The following is a 20,904-nucleotide window of genomic DNA, read 5'->3' on the forward strand; positions in this document are numbered from 1 at the left end:
CAGAGCAAGCCTTCTAACATGCAGAAAAAACTGAAGTTGTTGTCCTATTTCCTCGACCGCTAATGTCTGAGGACGGTGAGTTATGTTGAAATAATTTTACTTATTTTGTGTGAATGCTACTTTTCGGGTGACATATTGTTCACTGATATTCATGTATGGAGGATTTCAACGGGGGGAGACAGCTAATGTTAACTTAAAGTCTGTCGCCGCCATTATACCACCGAAGAAGCATATCCCGCCCTCCGTCTTCGGTCTTTTCTTCTTCTTCTCCTTGGTACTAAAAAGTAAGCACCACTGGTCCAAGTGGTAAAAGGGGTTTAGTCGCCAGCGAGTCTGGCTTCTACGCCCGCTACAGAGAAATGATCCGGCGGTGTTTCTTATTAGCATCCGAGCTAGCAAGAGAGCTAGTTCCCCACGCCGGTGGCCTGTTCGCCATGTTGCTAGAAAAATGGCCATCGTTGCATGTTAGCAACACAGTACTGGTCAGAGATAATACAGCCTGTAAGCTAACAGCTAGCCGGTAGCTTTAGCTGTAGAGCTGTCCTAGCTCGGGTCAGACCTCCAGCCACACGGCTAAAGGAGCTAACACGAAGCTTGGTATTAGCCAGCGATGGCATGGACTACGAATAATGTGTGTATTTGTCCTCCTTGTCCCCCTGTGAGTTAACATCGGACTGACTTTGTTCATACAGTTAACACTATAACGTGAAGTATTGGCCAGCGCCAGGTTATCCTCCACAGTGAATGTCATGGAATAGCATCCATGACGTTGGGACACATGTTAAGTCCACCTAGCTCACCAATAAAAGCATATTGGGGAAAAAACAGATTTTTACTGATTTACTTTGAGGTAACTAGATTATATCGGATCCTGTAACATTACTGCCAGACTGAGGTGTAGCAGCTGTACACAGACCTGGTGTCTGACAGGGTAGTTCCGCCTGACAAAGAGGGAAACAGACACAGACCTCAAGACCATCATCCCAACAGGGGGCACTGGGGCATTATTATGGCATAATTGACTGTCAAAATAATTGTGGCCATATTCTTCTCACCATAAACAAGTCCCATGAAAAGAGTAAAATTAAAATGAAATTGATCTCATTAACAAGTATTTTGTGTGTGTGTGTGTGTGTGTGTGTGGCAAACGCCAAATACAGCTTATCACTCTGTGTCATAGACTTTCCTTGTTGTCCAAAAACTTATTAGTGAGTTGCACAGAGTGACATGTTAGTTAATGGGATTGCTTTAGTCTTTTGAGTTTATTCCTCATGCACCATCCTGCTGCTGTAAATACTAAATCATCAAATCTGCAGCTGAAAGTAGTCCCCAAGAAATCTAGCTTTTACTCCGGCTTGACTAACTTTTTGTTGCCTAAAAATCAATCCATATATTTGTGACTCATTTTCAAAGATTTGCATCCTCAGTAGGAACAAATAGGCTTGGGGATGAGTGTCACAGGCACGCTGGGGAAGTAGGAAAGCACTGCGAGATAGACCAGCATAGCATTGTTGGGTTTGATCTTGTCATGGCATTTGTTGACAATAAGAAAAATATAGAATATCAATACATTATCATATAGGTTATATCCTCATCTGGCAATTAAAATGATGAATGTCTTTTATTGGGATGCTCTGATTTGTAAGGTTCTTTTCTCACAGTAGATCTTTCCTGGTGCAGTATAAGGTCCACTGGTAAACAGTGGGTAGGATTGTGTTTCAATTATAGTTACATTCAGCAGCAGCATGTGCTAGACAGCACTTCCAGTGGGTCCAATTACAACACACATCTAATTGATGTAGGAGCTAAACGTCGACTTGACTTGTGGAATCACAGAGAGAGAGAAAGACTTGGCAAGGTCTCTACCTGAGCAGCAACCTGCATGGTCAAAATAACAATTAGCCCAGGCTCAGCGCATGGTGAGTCATCTTGGCAACCCCAGAGTTAGCCTCCTGGCACTTGTGTCCAAGGTGTTGTCGTGATAATATATGCAGGCACGCCTTTTCATCAGGAGAGGGCAATGTTCACAACCTAACTTTTAAATGTAATGCACAGGCAAGCAGGCATCTGTATAAGGCTCACGTTGTGGTATCACTTTCATATTCTAAACATGCTGAGTTTTGTGAACTGTTTCGTCTTTATCTAAATCAGTTTTGCATTGCTGCGTTTCTCATGAAATGTTTTTGATTTGCAATCCCCTGGCAGCCATGGAGAGTTCGTCAGTGTACATGTGCTTCCCCTGCTACCAGGAGTTTAACACTCTGGAAGAGGTACTTGAGCACCAATTGACGTGCACTGCAGAGGATGAGCAGCCAGACACATCTGGAACCACGCCTGTCACTGTTCCACTGCTGCAGACTCGGGTAAATACCGGCACAGTGAACTGTGTCCCCTTTTTGTCATGTGAGTGGCCTGAGTGTTGTGAGTGCAAATAGACCAGTATTGCGATGGTGTGGCCTGACATGACCAGCAGTGTTTGTTAATCAGATCTTGAGAATGACATTGAAGCCAAAGTATAACTTCAGTCATAAATTGACAGTGCTCTGCTACTCATCATATTAATAGTGACCTTGATCAGAGCACTTAACATTGAGATGTTTGTAATAATTTACTGACTCATTTCAAGGTGTTGCTGTGTATTAATGTATGATTTAGGTGTATGCTGATGTCATATTTTTATTTTGCCTTACCTACCCTAAATGGATGGACAAAATAATTGAAACACCTGTCAGCATAAGGCAATGCAATTACAATACAAAGCACCACAAACTGCAGCCTCCAAAATGACCATAAAGTTGAAGGACAAAAAACTGAACATTGTAATCTTCACAAAGAAAGGATTTATTGCAGGAGTGTTGTATTAGACTGAATTAGTTTTAGTAGAGTATGTATGACAACAAAGATTTATATTTATGGTAATTGTTACTTGATATCACTCATTTGATTTTCTCCTTTTATTTAATCAGGTAAAAGTCTCATTAAGCTCTAAAATCTCCTTCAAGAGAAGACTGGTCAAGAGGGCAGCATTAGAATATTGTCACAACATCAGGGGGAATAAATTGTGATTTATCAGTTTATCTAATGTTTATGTGAAAATAGTCCTTTTTGTCTTTATTTTAGAAACAGAGCAGACAGCATTATCACCGTTGGAGCTTAGTGTATGTAGTTTAGGCTCAGCATGAAAAAAGTGAGCTTACTGTTGAAATACTTATTAGATCACAACATTCAATAAGGTATGTGGGCAGCATCACCACACCTCCATATACATCACATAGGAGCTGCCTCAATCATCCAATCAGATGACTTACAGAGATAAGCACCTTGAACTAACACAAAGCACACGTGTAATCACTGAGAAAATAGCATTAAAAAGATAAGAAAGATACGAAATGACACAACACACAAATGATGCCAATACAGTGGGGCAAAAAAGTATTTAGTCAGCCACCAATTGTGCAAGTTCTCCCACTTAAAAAGATGAGAGAGGCCTGTAATTTTCATCATAGGTACACTTCAACTATGAGAGACAGAATGGGGGGAAAGAATCCAGGAAATCACATTGTAGGATTTCTAATGAATTAATTGGTAAATTCCTCGGAAAAATAAGTATTTGGTCACCTACAAACAAGCAAGATTTCACCCCGTGGGGTCAAAATGATCACAAGAACGGTGAGCAAAAATCCCAGAACCACACGGGGGGACCTAGTGAATAACCTGCAGAGAGCTGGGACCAAAGTAACAAAGGCTACCATCAGTAACACACTACGCCACCAGGGACTCAAATCCTGCAGTGCCAGACCTGTCCCCCTGCTTAAGCCAGTACATGTCCAGGCCCGTCTGAAGTTTGCTAGAGAGCATTTGGATGATCCAGAAGAGGATTGGGAGAATGTCAGATGGTCAGCTGAAACCAAAATAGAACTTTCTGGTAAAAACTCAACTTGTCGTGTTTGGAGGAGAAAGAATGCTGAGTTGCATCCAAAGAACATTGTGAGATTTTGAGTGAAAACCTCCTTCCATCAGCAAGGGCATTGAAGATGAAACATGGCTGGGTCTTTCAGCATGACAATGAACCCAAACACACCGCCCGGGCAACGAAGGAGTGGCTTCGTAAGAAGCATTTCAAGGTCCTGGAGTGGCCTAGCCAGTCTCCAGATCTCAACCCTATAGAAAATCTTTGGAGGGAGTTGAAAGTCCGTGTTGCCCAGCGACAACCCCAAAACATCACTGCACTAGAGGAGATCTGCATGGAGGAATGGGCCAAAATACCAGCAACAGTGTATGAAAACCTTGTGAAGACTTACAGAAAACGTTTGACCTCTGTCATTGCCAACAAAGGGTATATAACAAAGTATTGAGATGAACTTTTGTTATTGACCAAATACTTATTTTCCACCATAATTTGCAAAAAAATTCTTTAAAAATCAGACAATGTGATTTTCTGGATTTTTTTTTCTCATTCTGTCTCTCATAGTTGAGGTATACCTATGATGAAAATTACAGGCCTCTCATCTTTTTAAGTGGGAGAACTTGCACAATTGGTGGCTGACTAAATGCTTTTTTGCCCCACTGTACATCTGAAGCAACATCCATGTCACTGCAAGGCTTTCTAAAGGTCATAATGTAACGGTACACACACCATGGATGAATACTTGATTCTGATTGGCTGCAGGGTGTCCATTAACAAGCGATGTAGGACACCTACTAAGTTCCCCTAAAACTGTCTGTCAGCTGTTTAATATTAATGCGCTGGCTACATAAAATGAATAATGAGTAGTCAAAGTCTCTATTTATAATTTATTGCAACACATTAACAAATAAACTTATTTCCAATGATGAGTGTAGTCCTTCAGTGTCTCATCCTCTGAACACCGGATGGAGACTGTAACACACAAGCTGCAGGAAGTACACTGCCCGTCTGGACTTTGTATCAGAGAAGTGATCATCTCACATCCCATTCGCTATTCAACTTGCTACTTCATGCTGCGGCCGACAGTGTCCTTGCACATGGCCTGGCATTTGTTGGTGCAAATCTTGATGTTCTTTTGGGGACAGTCACATGGCTGGATAGCTAACTAATCTTGTTGTTAAACATGCTGTCAAATTATATTTAGTGTTTGTCAACTGTACGCAGTGTTATTGACTTGAATCTTGCTAGCATAATGTTAGCTGTCTGGCTCATAGCTCAGCCAAAGGGCTCTATGAGCTGAGCTGACTAGAAGTTTCTCCCGTTGCCAAGTCATATCTAAGACTCGGCCTGTTCACTGTAGTAGTGAACAAAGTTTCCATTGCATTGCAACAACCTAATGGGATGGTGATGATTATTTCAGGTATAAGCCAAATCCTCAGGTGTAACCAGGGAAACATTTGATTTGATTTAGATTGCAAAACGCATGAAAAATATAAACTAATGGTCTTAATTTTTTCATCTTTGGCAAGTGACTGTGGTATAAACAGGGTAATGCCCTTTGAGGTGTTCATAATCAGGGATTAATGGAAGGCTTTCTGGCCCCCTCTTTACCGAATGTTTGTTTATTGTGAGCATCTCCACTTCATTAGTTAGATCCATATTTGCATTAACAAGCAGTTGAACAGGAGTACCTGATACAGTGGCTGGTGAATGTATATGGAAGTGTTCTGATGCTGCCCATATACCCGATGAAGGCTTGACAGACTGAAACGATGTGATCTAAAAAATATTTCAGCTGTATTTGCGACCGTGTGCTCGGATTAATTTCATCATTTTCAAGTTGCGCTCTCCTCCGATGCAACTGTCAGCATATAGCTGCAATGATGAATTAATTAGCTGTCAACTATTAACTTAATCTCCAACTATTTTGATAATCCATGAATTGGTTTGTAAAAGTTTTCCAGAAAAAAAAGTCTGAATCCTCTGTTTTCCCCTATTTTCTTGTTTCTTTCCTCCTCACGACAGTAAATGAAATATCCTTGGATTGTGGACAAAACAAGATATTTTAGGACGTCATCATGGGCTTTGGGAAACACTGAGCGACATTTTCGACCATATTTTGACATTTTACAGACCAAACAATAATTAACAATAATTAACAGATTAATCAACAATGAAAACAATCGCTAGATGCAGACCTAATAGACAATATTCACTTTTGCATTCAGATTCGCATGAGTTGCCAAAGATGATCTAAAATTAACACAGAAATAAAGTAAAAACAAAAATAATCCTAAGAGTTATTAATCCTACATCCTTAAAATGTTCTTTCTCTTTTCACTCTTTAGTGGATGTGGAGATCTTGACATTACCTGTAATGTGTTGGGAAAAAATCTCCCTTTTTTATTGGCGTACATCTTCATTATACCCTGATAAATGGACAGTGGTTGTGTAGTAAGGTCTTAGATTATACAACAGTTTTTTTTTTTACGTACTGAAGTGCTACCAGCTAGCATGATGGCAAATTAACACATTAACATGTTTTTTTAATGAGTAATGAGTCACTATTGAGGACAATGGGTGTAACCGCAAAAATGTGGCATTGCGAAAAGTGGATTGATTATGGAGGCTTGGACTATAAAATCAGGTTTTATGTTTCAGAATATGTAATTGTGCATGTTTTATACTTTGAAGAAGCCCTGAAAGTGTTGGTGTATAACAGAATTTAAGTCAGAACATATAAGCCTGCTTAATGGAGAGGTTGTTTTTGGTCATATGATGCAGTGCAATGGCAACCTGGTTAGAAGAAATACTGCCAGTACTGCATTATTTTTAGTCATTAATCTGACAAACCAGAGTAGAGAAAAGAACAGGAGGGCGCAGGAGGGAATGACATGATAAAAGTCACAGGACACGTTGAGTTCCAGGACGCTGTATTTACATGGTATGCGGCGAAGCCAGCTGAATCACCAGAATGTTCCTCATGCTCCAATAATAATCAACAATTTATATTCAAGGGAACAAAAGCTAATTTTCTTCATCTTTTTAGTGTAATGCTTCTGTGTACTAAATGTCTGTCTTTGTATGTAAATGCATTGTTTTTCTGTTGTCTGAGCTCTTATATACTATTTTGGGATGAATTTCATAAATATGCTGAGCTCTATTAGTTCAACAAACACACTGTTTGAGTTTCAAAGCTTGAAAGGTGTATAATGGGGAGAGTTTTTCCATTTAACTTTGACACATTGAGCCAAGTGCTGGTGTGACTGGCACTTTTTTTTTTGGTTTTCCCATGACAGCTTCAGAAAGCCCTCAAGGTTAAAAGCAGTCATTGGCCCTTGTTTAGCAGTAGGGCATGGCTGTCTGAGCTTGTGCCCAGACTTCCATCCTTACAGTCTTCAACACGCGTCCATAAAGCACAGTGACACTCGTGACAGACAAATTGCATCCTGAGTCGCCAGTGGGAAGAGGAGCATGAGAAATGGATCAGTCAATGCCATACTTTCTCCTGATGGATCGCTCATTGGCCTTCTTATAGAGGAAACAGCTGGAGAAACACTATAAAACCTGGGTACCTTATGCCTTCCTGGCCTCCACTTTACCACAAGTCGGTTTATTGCCAGCATCTCCACTTCATTAGTTAGATTATCATAATTTCTGCGTATAGTAAGTGACATACTGTGACCCAGCTCTCGATAAGCAGAAGAAAATGTGTGTATGGATGGACGATGGCTGTTAATGCCTCAAATGAAATGTAAAGAGCCCTTTGAAGAAATGTCTCTACACGTATTTCTGAAGAATGATGGAATTCAGGGAACTATACTGATAGGCCACGTGGCTGACCACTGAGTGTGTAAGTCTAACTTCTCTTGTATCTGGAGGTGAGAAGACGAAGCTCTAAAGGAGAACGTTTGAGAAATGTCATCAAAACTGTCCACCAAGCCAAGTCAAAGTTTCCCTATTAAGTTCACCAGAGGGGCACCCTGATCTCACTGAAGAAATTCACCCCCTCACCACCCTCCAATTTCTCTTTTGTACCAACCTTAGACTCACCTACTGCATCTGTAAACTTCCTTATCAGCGTACTAAAAATATGCACTTCACATTCGGCACCTGTAGGAACTCTCTAATAACAATTTAAAAGGTACTGTATTAGTAGGGGTGCTGTCTGAAAACTTAAATCCTTAACTTTTCTCAGTCTTAACAATTGTAATCCGTCAAGTTAGTGGTAAAGTGTTTTTACACCTTCAGATGGCCACTGGGTAGCAGTTAACCACCTTTCTAGCTGATGAAGCTAATAAAGTTGAGTTTATACAAGAGCTGTTGCACAATAAGAGTCGTGTTTTCTGCCAGTTTTGTTTCTTTAATTGTAATCAAAAGCTACATGTAAGCAGTGGATAAACAACACAACCTGTGCCACAGATGATCCAATAAAATGGCAAACTTTGATGTAGTCTTCTGCATCAAGAAAAAAGTAAAGAAAATGTTTCATGAGGTCAGTTGCTAAATGGGCAGTGATAACTTTTCCCCACTTGTGTGTCCCACTCACCATATTAAAATGTTGTTGTTTTTTTTTGATTGGGGTATCATCTTCTACTGAAACATCAGTACCAATTAACAGTACATAGTCAAGTCATGATAGTTTTTGTTGGTCATCTATCTGTGTTTTGTCTGACTAAAACTGCATAGAAGGCGTTAGGCGTTAAATCATTCAGTAATAATCTCTATATCAGACAAAAAGTGTCACATAGGTCAAAAAGACTTGATTTGATTTTGTTAGAAATAAGGGGCTTATGTAATAAATATGGAAAACCCCAAATTATGAATTGTATTAGGCTAAATATAAACACCATTGATATGAGACCTTTCTAATTTTTAGATTAAAGAGAATGAGATCACTGTCAGGCCCTTAAGTCACTTGACGATCTTTACAAATCGGAATGATCAGGATTATCAATAAATTCCTTGAAAGAGAAAGATAGAAATTGAGCTTTTCCGGCTGCACAGCCTCCAATTTAACGATGTTCAAGGTTTGTTTTTGCAGTGTGAAAAACCTTATACCTTTTAACCTTATAAATTTATATCTAAAATTGGATTAATCCTGACCGTCTACTCTATTAAAGGTTGGGGGATGTGGACAAAAAAGCAGTTTGTCAGAACTTGAGAGATTTTGAGCTAACAATAATTTAAAAAAAATGCCGTCTGATGAATTATATTTTTGTTCATGACACATTTAATTATTTATTATACACAAGGGGGAAAAACAATTTAAGCAAACCACTGAAGTTTCAATGCACTGTGATTTGTGCTAATTACAATTGGTAGAGGACCCACAAACATACAATATTTTAAAGGTGCTTTAGATACAGAAAAAAAAGAATCACATACAGCAGACCACCAACCAAGCCTCCCTGAATTTACAACTAAATTAGCACATTAAAATGTAAAATGGTGTAGTCTGTGGCCTAATTTATACCTGGTGTTAACATGAAATCTGCATTTGTACAGGGGAAAATGCATGTTATTGCAATGACAATGACATTGAATCAGCCAAACCACATCTGGAGGTTGTCCTCAGTATTCAGAGTAACTAGAATGCTAAAACAAAATCCAATGAATCATTACACTATGTGAGACATATTGAACTGTCGTGATGAAGGCACTTTCAGGCGTCTTTAACCTCGACCTTGATGTTTTTTTTTATCATCCAAGTAGATTGAGGGAATAAATGTAAAACCCTGTGGAGTGACCCATTCAACCCAGAGGGGCCCTTGATAGTTATCAGCCAGGCTTAAGCCTTATCTTGGCCGTCTGGAGCTCTTAGAGGGAACCTTGGCTCTGAACACATGCTGCTCTAATTGACCTCAGTACCCCAGTACTGAATTCTCATCCCTCATCTGCTAGACAGAATAAAATAAAAATGGTGCTGATTAGTATTCAAAGGAGTTAGTTCCTTTGTACACAGAAACAACTGAAACACGGAGGATAATCTCTGGTCTCTTCTTTTTTGCTCCTTTGTCTTTGCAGCAACAGGTAATAAATATATCAAGGACAGTTGCAGTCCCACAGATTCAAGGCCAAGCAATTCATTCTGTGCAACCTGTTGCGCACTTGCAAGCAGCAGTCAGTACAAAACTGACATCAGACCAGCCCAGGATCCTCTACCAGTGTGGAGACTGCGATGAACTTTTCAAGAGCCTGGACCTTTGGCAGCAACACCGTAAAGAAGAGACATGTCAGCAGTCTGCCTCTGGAAGCAAGTCCAAACCTGATTCACAGCCTCAGCCGGAGACCGCCCCAGCTCAGAGCTCCAATCCAACTTTGAATACAGATGATTCTGTACTCATAAAGAGTGAAACTGGCAATCTTAAACCACAGCCATTGGAGAAACCCGTAGCAGAGGATGAGAGGCAGCAAGTTGCAGATACCTCTTCAGCTCAGGATGTTCATCCGCCTGTTTCTGAGGTAGCCTCTTCGACCTCTAATCCAGAAGATTCATCTCCCAAGAAGAGAGGGACAAACAAAAAGCCGAAGCCGGAACCAGTGCTCCTGTGTGTGGATTGTGGCTCATGCTTTGGCCTGGTGTCTGAACTTGTGTCCCACCGTAAAACCCAACATGGCTTTGAAGAAGCTCTGCACCGCTGCTCTGTGTGTGGGGAAAGCTTTCTAAACACCACCCTTTTTCTCTATCACCGCAAGCAACACCGACAAAAAGGCGAGGAGAATGTGGCAGTGGTTCCTGGAGAAACTTCAGAGGATGTTTGTACTCGGAACAATGGGACTGATGAGCACGGGCAGGATGCTACTCCCTCCACTGCCAGTGTCACCTCCAGTTTCACACAGCCTGAGTCGTTCATGTGCAGCCTGTGTGGGCTGAGCTTCAGTGATGAGGGAGGTCTGATTGACCATCGTAAGCAGAAGCACGACCTGACAGAGCCACTACACAGTTGCCCCCATTGTGGCCAGAGTTTCATGAACACCACCCAGTACCTGTACCATCGCCGGGAACACCGTTTCAAATCGGAAACAGAGGTGGCAGATGCAGCTGAAACTGGTGATGAAACAGCCTCTATTAAACCTCAGGATGGCCAACAGAGCTCAAAGCGGTTGCTTTCCCCACCTGCCTCTGCTAATGAATCAGGTTCACCCCTTCCTAAGAGAAGTAGGCCCTCTTTCAGGATCCTGAGTGGTGGCCTTGCACTCAAAGGTAAGCAAAATGTTTGTTTTAAGGCCATTTGGAAAAAAAGAAGCCATTTGTCACATGTTTTGGCCACTAATTAAGTTTTTTGTGTCAGGAAACAAAGGTTCAAGCACCAAGGAGGAATCAGAGGGCAGCACTGCAGCAGACTCGGACAACACCAACCACCCTCCACCTGCAAAACTGCTGCAAGACTGGGCCCGCACACCACTACCCCATGTTTGCCCCTATTGTGGCAAAACCTTCACCAGACGTGTCTTTCTCCGCACCCATGTCTACAGCCACACTGGAGAAAAGCTCTTCACATGCAAGGTGCCAATCAAAATTGAATCAACATTTGTCCTTTCTTCAGTCTGAGGGATAATTTTCTTTGATGTAAATGTGATTCATGTCATGGAGCTGTCATCGAAAAGATGATGTAATGCTTTTGAGGTGGGTTACATATGATGCAGACACAATTTGAACCTCCAGCCTCATTATATTTGACAGGTCCTCCATTGTGTCTCTGCACAACAAAAATTGTCTGTTGGTATTGGCAATTATAGCATGAGAAAATTAAGCCATGTACAATTGTTATTTATTCCCTTACAAGACTTATGTACAGTTGTTGTAAATATAACTATGGCACTAATCCAGACTATTGTTGTGAAGGTGTGCACAAAGTCCTTCACTAACTCCCAGAGCCTGCTGCGCCACAGCATGAGCCACACGGGCAACAAGCCCTTCAGCTGCGATGTTTGTGGCAAAAACTTCTCCCAGGCAGCCACCCTGAAGAGACACCAACGCATTCACACATCAACACAGCCTCGCCGCAAGCGTGGACGTAAACCGGTACAATCTCAACCCTTTTTTCTTAGATTAAAATACCTCAAGTAGAAGGGTTAAATTCCTTATTCTCAAAAAAAATGTATATCATTAATAATATATATTAAAAGCCATTAACATTGATACAAGTCCTTTTTTAGTAGGTTCACAACTTTGAAATTACTATTTTTCTAAAAGAAAAAAAAAGATTTTTGGTGGCTAACCAAACCTTGGTTGTTGTTATGTCCCTCAATGCAGGTGTGTACTTTGGACAATGAGGGAGCTGCTCATCTCTTCCCTTGTCCTCACTGCCCCTCGCGGTTCAACACGGAGGAGCAGCTTAACCATCACAAGTAAGACCACTTCTGTGGCATTAGTTACTCAGCTTTCTTTATTTGGAGTGCAGGTTGGAATGACCACAACACATCTGACAACTTCAATTACATACTGTACGTTATATTAATCACTCTAACCAGCTCTAACATGCTGGTTTTCCATATAGACTAGAGATTGTCAATATTCAATCATTCCCAGCCCTGCTTACCATATAAATACATTAGAATTGTGGTTCCAAACAGGACCCAGGACAGGATTTAGATAAACATCCTCCTCCTCGCCAGGAGCCGTAGTAGCTGAGCCGTGTCCGACTACTGAGCAAGACCTTTAAGCTGTGTAGCAAACACGCTGACTGAGATGTCTTGGTGCCCTTGAGCCTTAGCCACATATGATTGACAGACAGAGGCCCAGTAAATTAAGATGATAACGATAAAAACCCAGGACGGGGAAAGAGCCTGGTCGTGTCCTAGCTGGTTGAGCAAGGGGGGAGAGGATATACCGTGTGTGTGCGCGTGTGTGCTTGTATATTATTAGCTTCGGCTATAGTACATTGGATGTAAAATAAAATAGTGTATAAGGTTAAAAAGCTGACTTTAGGCTTTGGACTGTGTAAATTTGTGTGTATAATTGTATACATTTTGTTTTACCAGTAGTACATGAAGTACTAACACTGTACGCACAGTGTCACCCCTACTCATTAAGGAGCATCTGGCTGACAGAAGAGGTGACCCTGACTGAAATTTTAATTCCCCCAGCTGCCTCAGGGTCAGCTATCCCTGAAATATTGATTTCCATTTTCTATTTAACAGGGAACATTACATTTATTTAGCAGATTGTTTTATGCAAAATGACTTAAAATAAGTGCATTCAACCATGTGGGTACAAGCTGAAATTTGAGAGAATCGTACAAGTATTTCATTGTCATCAAATATGCTTTATTCGCCTAGTTACAGTCTGAACAGATGAGTTTTCAGTCTGAAGATGTGTGGAGTCTCTGCTGTTGTAATGTCAATGGGGAGCTCATTCCACCGTTGTGGAGTCAGGACAGCGTTTAGTCATGATTTTGTTGAGCGGTAGCTGGTCCCCCCCATAGCAAGGAACTAACAAGCTGATAAGTAGTAGCAGAGCGTAGTGGACGGGGTGAGGTGCATGGTTTGACCATGTTCTGGATGGATGTAGACTGGGTCTGAGCGGTGTGCAACATGGGAGGCAAGTGTCAGTGACTTGAATTGGATTTCAGCACCGACATGGTGTATAGGAGCGATGTGGGAGTGCTTTGGTAGGTTGAAGACCAGCTTTCTTGATGAGCTGCGGAGGTTAATTAGCACATGCAGGCAGACGAGCCAGGAGCAAGTTGGAGTAATCTAGGCACAGGACCTAGGCACCTGCACCGACTTCTTGGTGGGGAACAGGCCTGTGGTGGAGAATTAATCTTCTGGCGCAGCTGGAGGACAGCTGGTCATCCAGTGCCGCGCCCAGGTACCTTTCAGTCCAGTTGGAATGGAGAGGTCACGGGAGTAGCTTGGTATTGTCAAGGTTGTGCTTCAGGTGGTGTGTAGAGATTTGGTGTTGGAAAAGCCATGTGAGTGAATAACGGACACAGATTCTCTCCAAGTTACACCATAGGTATAACTTGAGGTAGGCTGTGAACAGGGAGAGTGCAGAGCCTGAGTTCTTGGAGGGTGGAGAGGAGGATCTGAGTCTCAGTTGAGTGGTCTGCCTTGGAGAGCCAGACTGGGGGTCTAGAGTGTTGTTCTAGTGGAGATGTGCTGTAAGTCAAGTGAAGATGGCACACTCAATAGTTTCAGGAATACATGGAAGAAGTGAGACAGATCTATAATTTTTTACATCAAAAAGTGTAGCTTTCTCTAAAAAGGGGTTCTCTCTGGCTACTTTTGCTTGTGTGCTAAGAATACAACCAGTTCTGAAAGAGGTATCGATGAGGAGGAACAGCCTGGCTTCATGTAAAGGCCTTGAGAGATCTTTGCACAGGACCTCTCGTATCCTGCTTGACTTTAAGTGACTTGTGTGGTAAAGAAAGCTTGCTCTAACATTGTAGCTGTGTGATGTGTATATAATACATACATGTGTATGTGTGTTACACAGTATTTAGTAGAGTACTATGTTTCCTAAACTTCACCGTCATTTGTGGTTGTTCTGATTATGAGATCCAGTACTTTTATTTTTTCCATGCAGTGAAAGCAGGCCTGATGCAGCATTAGGTGAATACATCCTAACACTTCTCTCCTCCCCTAAGGCTATATCCAGCGTAACGTTATGCAATGGATAAATATAGTCTTTCATGTCCTAACTCTGACTCCTCCTAGTCTACTGCTGTTCTTTTATCTCCAGCCCTTATACACTCAGCTAATACCCCTTATTTAACCTGAAGCACAGCTAAGCACATACTTGCTGGTAATCCTCCTACGAGTCACATATAGGGCGGCAGCTTAAAACCAAAACATGCCCCCCTCCCCAGTACCGCTCTGTGTTTTATTAGGGACTTTTCAAGTCTTTGTACTTGGAACTCATGCATAATTATCTAATGTAATTGTTTGTATGACTGTTGCATGTATTGTGCATCATTTGTCCTTTGTGGAAGCAAGTCCATATTATTCTTTTTGCAGGTTAAAACATCTTTCAGACTTAGAATTGTCAATAGTATGCTAAATGTTTAAACACTTGAGTGAATATCGTATGTGTGTGTGTTTTTTCCTTTATTAAACAGACTGCTCCACACTAGCCATCCATTCCCTTGCCCTGAATGTGGAGAGGCCTTCAAACGCAGGAAGGACCTGGACCTGCACTCGCTTAGTCACCAAGGTGAGAGTTCAGGTCTCACCCTGGGATATAACGTAGCAGGAGCATCCTGAAGCTAATAACGAAATTGACGTATAACAAGTCGCCATTAAATATCTTTTTTTCCAGCTGTTTATATCACATCCGGCATCATTTCACTTTCTCTGATTAATGTTCCCATCTATTAATATGTGTCATAACATTCAAGAAGATTAAAGATGAGACAAAATGCGATGAACACATCAAGAAATCAGACCCAAATGCCTGTTTGAAACGGGAACCAATTAGATATAATGTTCTTATCAGTTCAGCATGCAGTGGATTACTATTGATTAACACCAAGTCGGCGATAAATGCCCCCGTCGGCTTGCCTGGTTGTGCTTATCTTGTTTATATACAAACATGCATCCATGCTATATGTGCATTGTTCCTCAATGCATTAGGTCAATGACTTTCCATTGATCTGCGTCCCATATGGGACAGAGGAGGAGGGTTGAGGTAAATGAATTGGGGGGGGCGTTGGAACGTCAACCTCATTAGTTAAGCTTGAAGAGTCAGCGTACTGCAGGGGTCAGAGGTATGTGGCTCCTCTGAGAGAGATGATTGGAGACATTGATCCATTGATCAGTCCAGGGCCATGGGCTGAGATTGTCCTTATTAAAGGTTTAATTAGAGGGTCCCAATGGGGAGCAGAGTGGATCGTCCCCACTGGGATAGACAGTACAGATGGTTAGCAGATTGCAAGATGTTGGCGTGATGACCTATGGACGTGCTGATGAACCATCAGTGTCAGCAATTTCCCAGCCAGCTTTTCTAAAGCAATCCGGCGAGAGCATGGTTCGCTTTGCCAAAATACAACTAGGGCACCAGCTGATCAGAGCTGAGGTGATTAGCTGATGAATTGATTAGCAGACTGACAAAAAATGTATCTGCAACAATTTTGAAAACTGATCAATCATTTGGTTCTGGGTTCTCAGTTGTGGTTCCTGCTTTTCTCTACTGTTTATCACTGTAAATGAAATAATTTAAGGCTTTGAGCTGTTGGTTGGACAGAAAGACGTTACTTTGGGTTCATATAAATTGTGAGTCAGACCAAACGACTAATTGGGTAATTGAGAGAGTAACTGGCCAGATGAAAATACGTTTTAGTGGCAGCTCCACAAATAATGATAATTAATCTTTCAATAATTGTCTTGGTCAATTTATATTAAATTCCCATTACAATTTCCCAGAACTCAATGGGACGTCTTCAGAACTCTGACCAGAAGTCCAAAAACCAAAAATATTTTTTATTGTTTAATAAAAGAGAGAAAAGCAACAAATCATCAAATTTTTTGTTTGACAGATTACTTGATGACTACCAAATAGTTTTTTTTGATTAACTAATCAGTCAACCAACCAATAGGCAGACATTTTAACATGTCATATTAGGAAAATCACAGATGTTTCTTATACTATTAATGATGGCTCACTTCGGTTCAAGTGACAGCAAGTCAGCGGCACAATCAGTGACGTTGATAGGTTTTCAATGTAATGAGCCCCCGGGACCCACGGGTGGTCCTTTGAGTGGGTTCCAGGCAAATTGAGTAGGTTCCCAATAGGATTTGTGTTTTTGACAAATTGTGGTGTTAAATAGGGCGATATGTCTTATAAATAATATCTTAATATTTTTAGACTATGCTGTGATAGACAACGTGTATCTCAGTTTTCTGAGCTTTGCAGTTGGACGTCTCGTGTAGAGTAACAAACTCAATCAGATGTTTAATATTTGACCGTGAGGTTTCTTTTGTTCATTTATATGATGTCAATTTGTATTTGTTGTTTACAATGTAACATTATCAGGGAAAAAATAGGATTCATGATAGGATGCAGTGAGTTTACTGAAGAGTCCTGAACGGATTGTAATGAATTTCAGAGATGCAGGACGCACATCACTGCTCAGTGCTAGGACCTTAGAACCGAAACAGCTAAATGGAATTCAGCCATCATTAGTTATTTTATGTAGATCTTTTCTTACTGTGACATGTCAAAATGCCTTCAATAGAAAAGGCCTATTGCTTAATTACTAATCACAGCACAGGTTCATTCCTTACACTTTGTGGTATACATTTCTGCCTGTGTGTTCACATCATTAGCAGCCATTGTTGACTCTGAAAAACTGGCTGAATCTGAATGTTTGGGCAGCATGCTCATCACCAGCCATTTCTACATGTCACACATTCCTGCATGTTGTCACTGCGTGATGGTGTGAGGGCTAACAACCATCACGCTCATATTAACCATCAGATATTAACGTTATATGGGAGGGGCTTCTAGTATGAAGAAACGTGACCACCTGTCTAAAACCTGACATCTTTCCCTTGCAGACAAGCAGCCAGCGACATGTGGCCACTGTTCATCCCAGTTTGTGAACCAGGCGGTGCTGGAAATCCACATGCAGCGTTGCCCTACCACAGAGGAGGAGAAGAATACTGGTCGTGGTCGAGGTCAAGGCCGGGGACGGTGTACAGGACAGGTTCGGAGCACAGAAAATTGTGAAATCATAAATGATTATTCTATTTTTTTATCCAGCAGGTCCTATTTCTTCACTGCATATCTATTCAGAGTGTGGATATTGCTACATTTCAAGTGACATTTGTTTTTTAACAAGGGTGAAACAAGAACTCAGGCCAAGTGTTGAAATCCTGTTATCATTTTATCCTCCTTCCCTTTTTCTTATTTTAATTCTTGGCATTTTGGCTTTATTGGATAGCTGACAGACAGGAAATGTGAGGTTAGCGAAAAGGGTCCCTAGTTGTAATCAAACTGACTTTGCGGTTACCTCTGTTAGAGCACAAGGACACTGACCATTTCTCTTTTCATGAATTGCCCTCTGCTATCTATCCTCCATCTTCTTACCATCTGGTTTGTCTCCCTCTTATTTCTCTCTCCTTCCTCGCTTTATCCCTCAGATTGAGTGTGACCTATGCGGCCACCGTTGCATGACACAAGAGGGCCTCGACCTTCATCGGTTATCCCACACGGGCCAAACACCTCTCAAATGCCCAGTGAGGCCTTGCCGCCGCCGATTTACCTCCAATAATGCCCTGGAGGAGCACGTACTGGCCCACTTCCAAGGAACGCTCAGCAAGTCCAAAAACCGACCCCGCTTCCGCTGTCAGATTTGCCACAAGGAATTTTCCTACAATTCCACCTTCAGTGTTCACATGAGGACACATACTGATGAGAGGCCCTTCGAGGTAAGAAGGCTGGTCATGTGTGCACTTGCATGAAAAGCATTCTGAATTGCATTTTGTCCTTATTTATACAAAGCTTTCAAACCCTGTAACTCCTGTATTTCAAATTGAAATCCAGCACTGCCTCACCCCCATGGTCACACCCGTTCAGAGCTGTGGCCATCTTGCTGGTTCTGGACCATGGCCATTTTTGCAGTGTGTGTCCTGCGGGTGTTTCCTCCCTCCCTGTGTACCTGTGATTAATGGCAGGGCTGAGTTAGGGCCTGTCAGCTCCCCTCTGTGCCTGTTACTATTCTGGGACTCTCTCCCTCTCTTTGCTGCTCTGGTGACGAGGCAGGACATCAACTATGGACCCACCCAAGCCCATCACAGCACGTCGGACTGTAGACGTTGATTTAATGTTTGTGGCTTTGGTTTGTGCCATATTTATCAGGCATGCTAAGGATAAAGGTTCAAGGAGCATTGGTCCTCAAACACACAGGCAGTTATGGGGATGAATTTTAATTAAAATCAAATACACCATGCGTTCCTGAAGGAACACCTTTTATTTGAGTATATAAAGAGCAAACTCGATAGGAAAGCTGATTTTATTGGAGTATATGTCACAGAGATTCTGAAAGTGCAAAACTGACAACAGGGATTACAGTTTCAATCTGAGCATCCCCAGTAGGAATCGAAGCAAAGCACAACAAAGTCATCTTTTGTAGTGCCTCAGGTTTAATCAAGTATCTAGTTGTAGTTCATTGTCTTCATTCAGCTGGGATCAAGAAGAGAGCAAATGTTAGGGTGGCAGGACAGGTACAACTGTGGAATTGTTAATGTGATCACTCTATTTAGAAGTTACTGTGCTCTCAGCTCACAAGCATTTTCTCTGGTATCCACACATGCAAACTGCAGTGATTAATCGATCCACTGCACATCAACTGGCAGATATTCAGATAATCCATCGTTATTTATCAAGCAGAAATGCAACATTTTCTTCTGTGAGAGCCAACAGAGTATACTTGGGCTTTGGAGTGTAGTACAAAACAAGACATCTCCTTAGGTCTACGACATTGTAATGTGCATTTTTTAAATTGTTTTATAGACCAAGCAGTTAACCAATTAATTGTGTGAAAATAAAGAAATGGTTGCAGTGTGGCGCCTGTACTGCTTTGTGTCTGTCTTAGCCCGCTTGCTCTGCACTTCCTCTACCCCAGCCAGAAGTGCTGCATCTGCAGGAAAATATTAAGAGAGATCCTCAGAAAATATTAATTGCAGTCGAGTTTATGCCCTGACAACGTTGTGAACATTGTCACTGTCTTAACTTTTCTTCTTGTCCACTTCCCCTTTCTCCCCCATCCTTCCACCAGTGCACCACATGTGGCAAGCGCTTCCGCCAGCTGCCTCATCTGCAGGACCATGAGCGCATCCACAGCGGCCTGCGGCCTTTTTGCTGCTGGATTTGCGGCAAGAGTTTCAGCGTGGCCGCGCGGCTCACTGAGCATGCCCGCACCCACAGTGGGGAGAAGCCCTACCCCTGTTCCCACTGCCCTGCTGCCTTCCGCTCCCGCTCCAACCTCGATAAGCACATCCGGCTACACGGAGACCTGCCTGTGGAAACCGCTGAGGAAGCAGCACAGGCAACGGAGGCTGCCCACATCCAGAAGGTGCTGGAGGGGGCCAAGGCGCTGTCTTCTCTGGCTGCCACAGGGGAGGTTGATTCTGGCTCAGTGCAGACCATCTATGTACTGCAGGGGGCTGAAGGAGGTGCTGAGACGGTCATGATCCCGTCTGATCAGCTCAGTGGCATAGAGGGCGCCTCACAGGTCGTCATCCTGCCTTCCTCCGTTCTGGGAACTCAGTCCATTACTGTTCCCACGATCACGATGGATGGAAGTGAAATCACCATGGTGGAGACGAGCCAGTCACCACAGCATGCCATTGAGTTCATTGTGGAGGAGACTGTATGAAGGCATAATAAAAACTGTTGTGGAAAGGACAGCACAGTGGAGAAAGACTGAAAGATTAGTTGAGAATATAGACCGCTGACGGAGTGAGTAAGTTTGATAATTGAAGGATATGCAGTTATTCCCTTTATATGTATATAGTTTGATAGGTTTCTAAGGCAGTTTCAACGAAAGGCCCATCCTGTGTAGTAATACAACGTTTTACAACTTTCCTTGAGCGGAAAATGTATTTAATGACATTGTTGAAACAGTGTAAAACTCTTGAAATAAAGGCTGATGCGCAGATGAAACGCTCAGGAGAACAGAGTGTACCTTAAATTAGTGTTTCAAACTGACAGGAAAAACCGGTTATAAAATTGGCCCCAGATTGTACACAGACGCGTATTTACAGCCCCTGTTTATTAGGGGAAGACCAGTGGGAGATGTCTTCTGCTTTCTTTATAATGAAACGCTTCAGCTTTCACACTTGTGAGCGTCCATCATTTTATAAGGTGGATGACACACGGGCATTGCCCCCATCCCATCAGATGGGATGGACTTTATGGGTTCAGCTGTAAATTGCCACTTCGGCCTTTTGACAAACAATACGAGGTCTTCTGCTGAGAAATATACACACCCACTCAGCACCAGTCAGCGTGCAGCTTTTCAAATCGCTCTTTGTGTCTCTGTCACAAA

The 20,904-nt window shown here is 42.1% G+C and overlaps 1 protein-coding gene across 1 annotated transcript; it reads left to right on the plus strand.

Moving 5' to 3' along the window:
* Window positions 1-19: 19 nt before the first annotated feature.
* On the plus strand, window positions 20-20,523 carry znf574 (zinc finger protein 574). The gene is made up of 10 exons (XM_070836161.1): window positions 20-75; window positions 2,206-2,363; window positions 9,935-11,114; window positions 11,203-11,417; window positions 11,757-11,936; window positions 12,168-12,262; window positions 14,974-15,068; window positions 17,411-17,559; window positions 17,996-18,283; window positions 19,633-20,523. The coding sequence occupies exons 1-10, from the start codon at window positions 63-65 to the stop codon at window positions 20,230-20,232; spliced, it is 2,973 nt and encodes a 990-aa protein (XP_070692262.1). The 5' UTR covers window positions 20-62; the 3' UTR covers window positions 20,233-20,523.
* The last annotated feature ends 381 nt before the right edge of the window (window positions 20,524-20,904 follow it).

The sequence above is a fragment of the Pempheris klunzingeri genome, chromosome 8 (assembly GCF_042242105.1).
Source record: "Pempheris klunzingeri isolate RE-2024b chromosome 8, fPemKlu1.hap1, whole genome shotgun sequence".
NCBI classification, from domain to species: Eukaryota; Metazoa; Chordata; class Actinopteri; order Acropomatiformes; family Pempheridae; genus Pempheris; species Pempheris klunzingeri.

What these genes read in the sequence shown, in the direction of transcription:
- znf574 (XM_070836161.1), top strand. An exon ending in TTCCACTGCTGCAGACTCGG is followed by an intron (nt 2,364 to 9,934) that starts GTAAATACCGGC and finishes TTGTCTTTGCAG; the next exon opens with CAACAGGTAATAAATATATC. An exon ending in GAGCAGCTTAACCATCACAA is followed by an intron (nt 12,263 to 14,973) that starts GTAAGACCACTT and finishes TTTATTAAACAG; the next exon opens with ACTGCTCCACACTAGCCATC.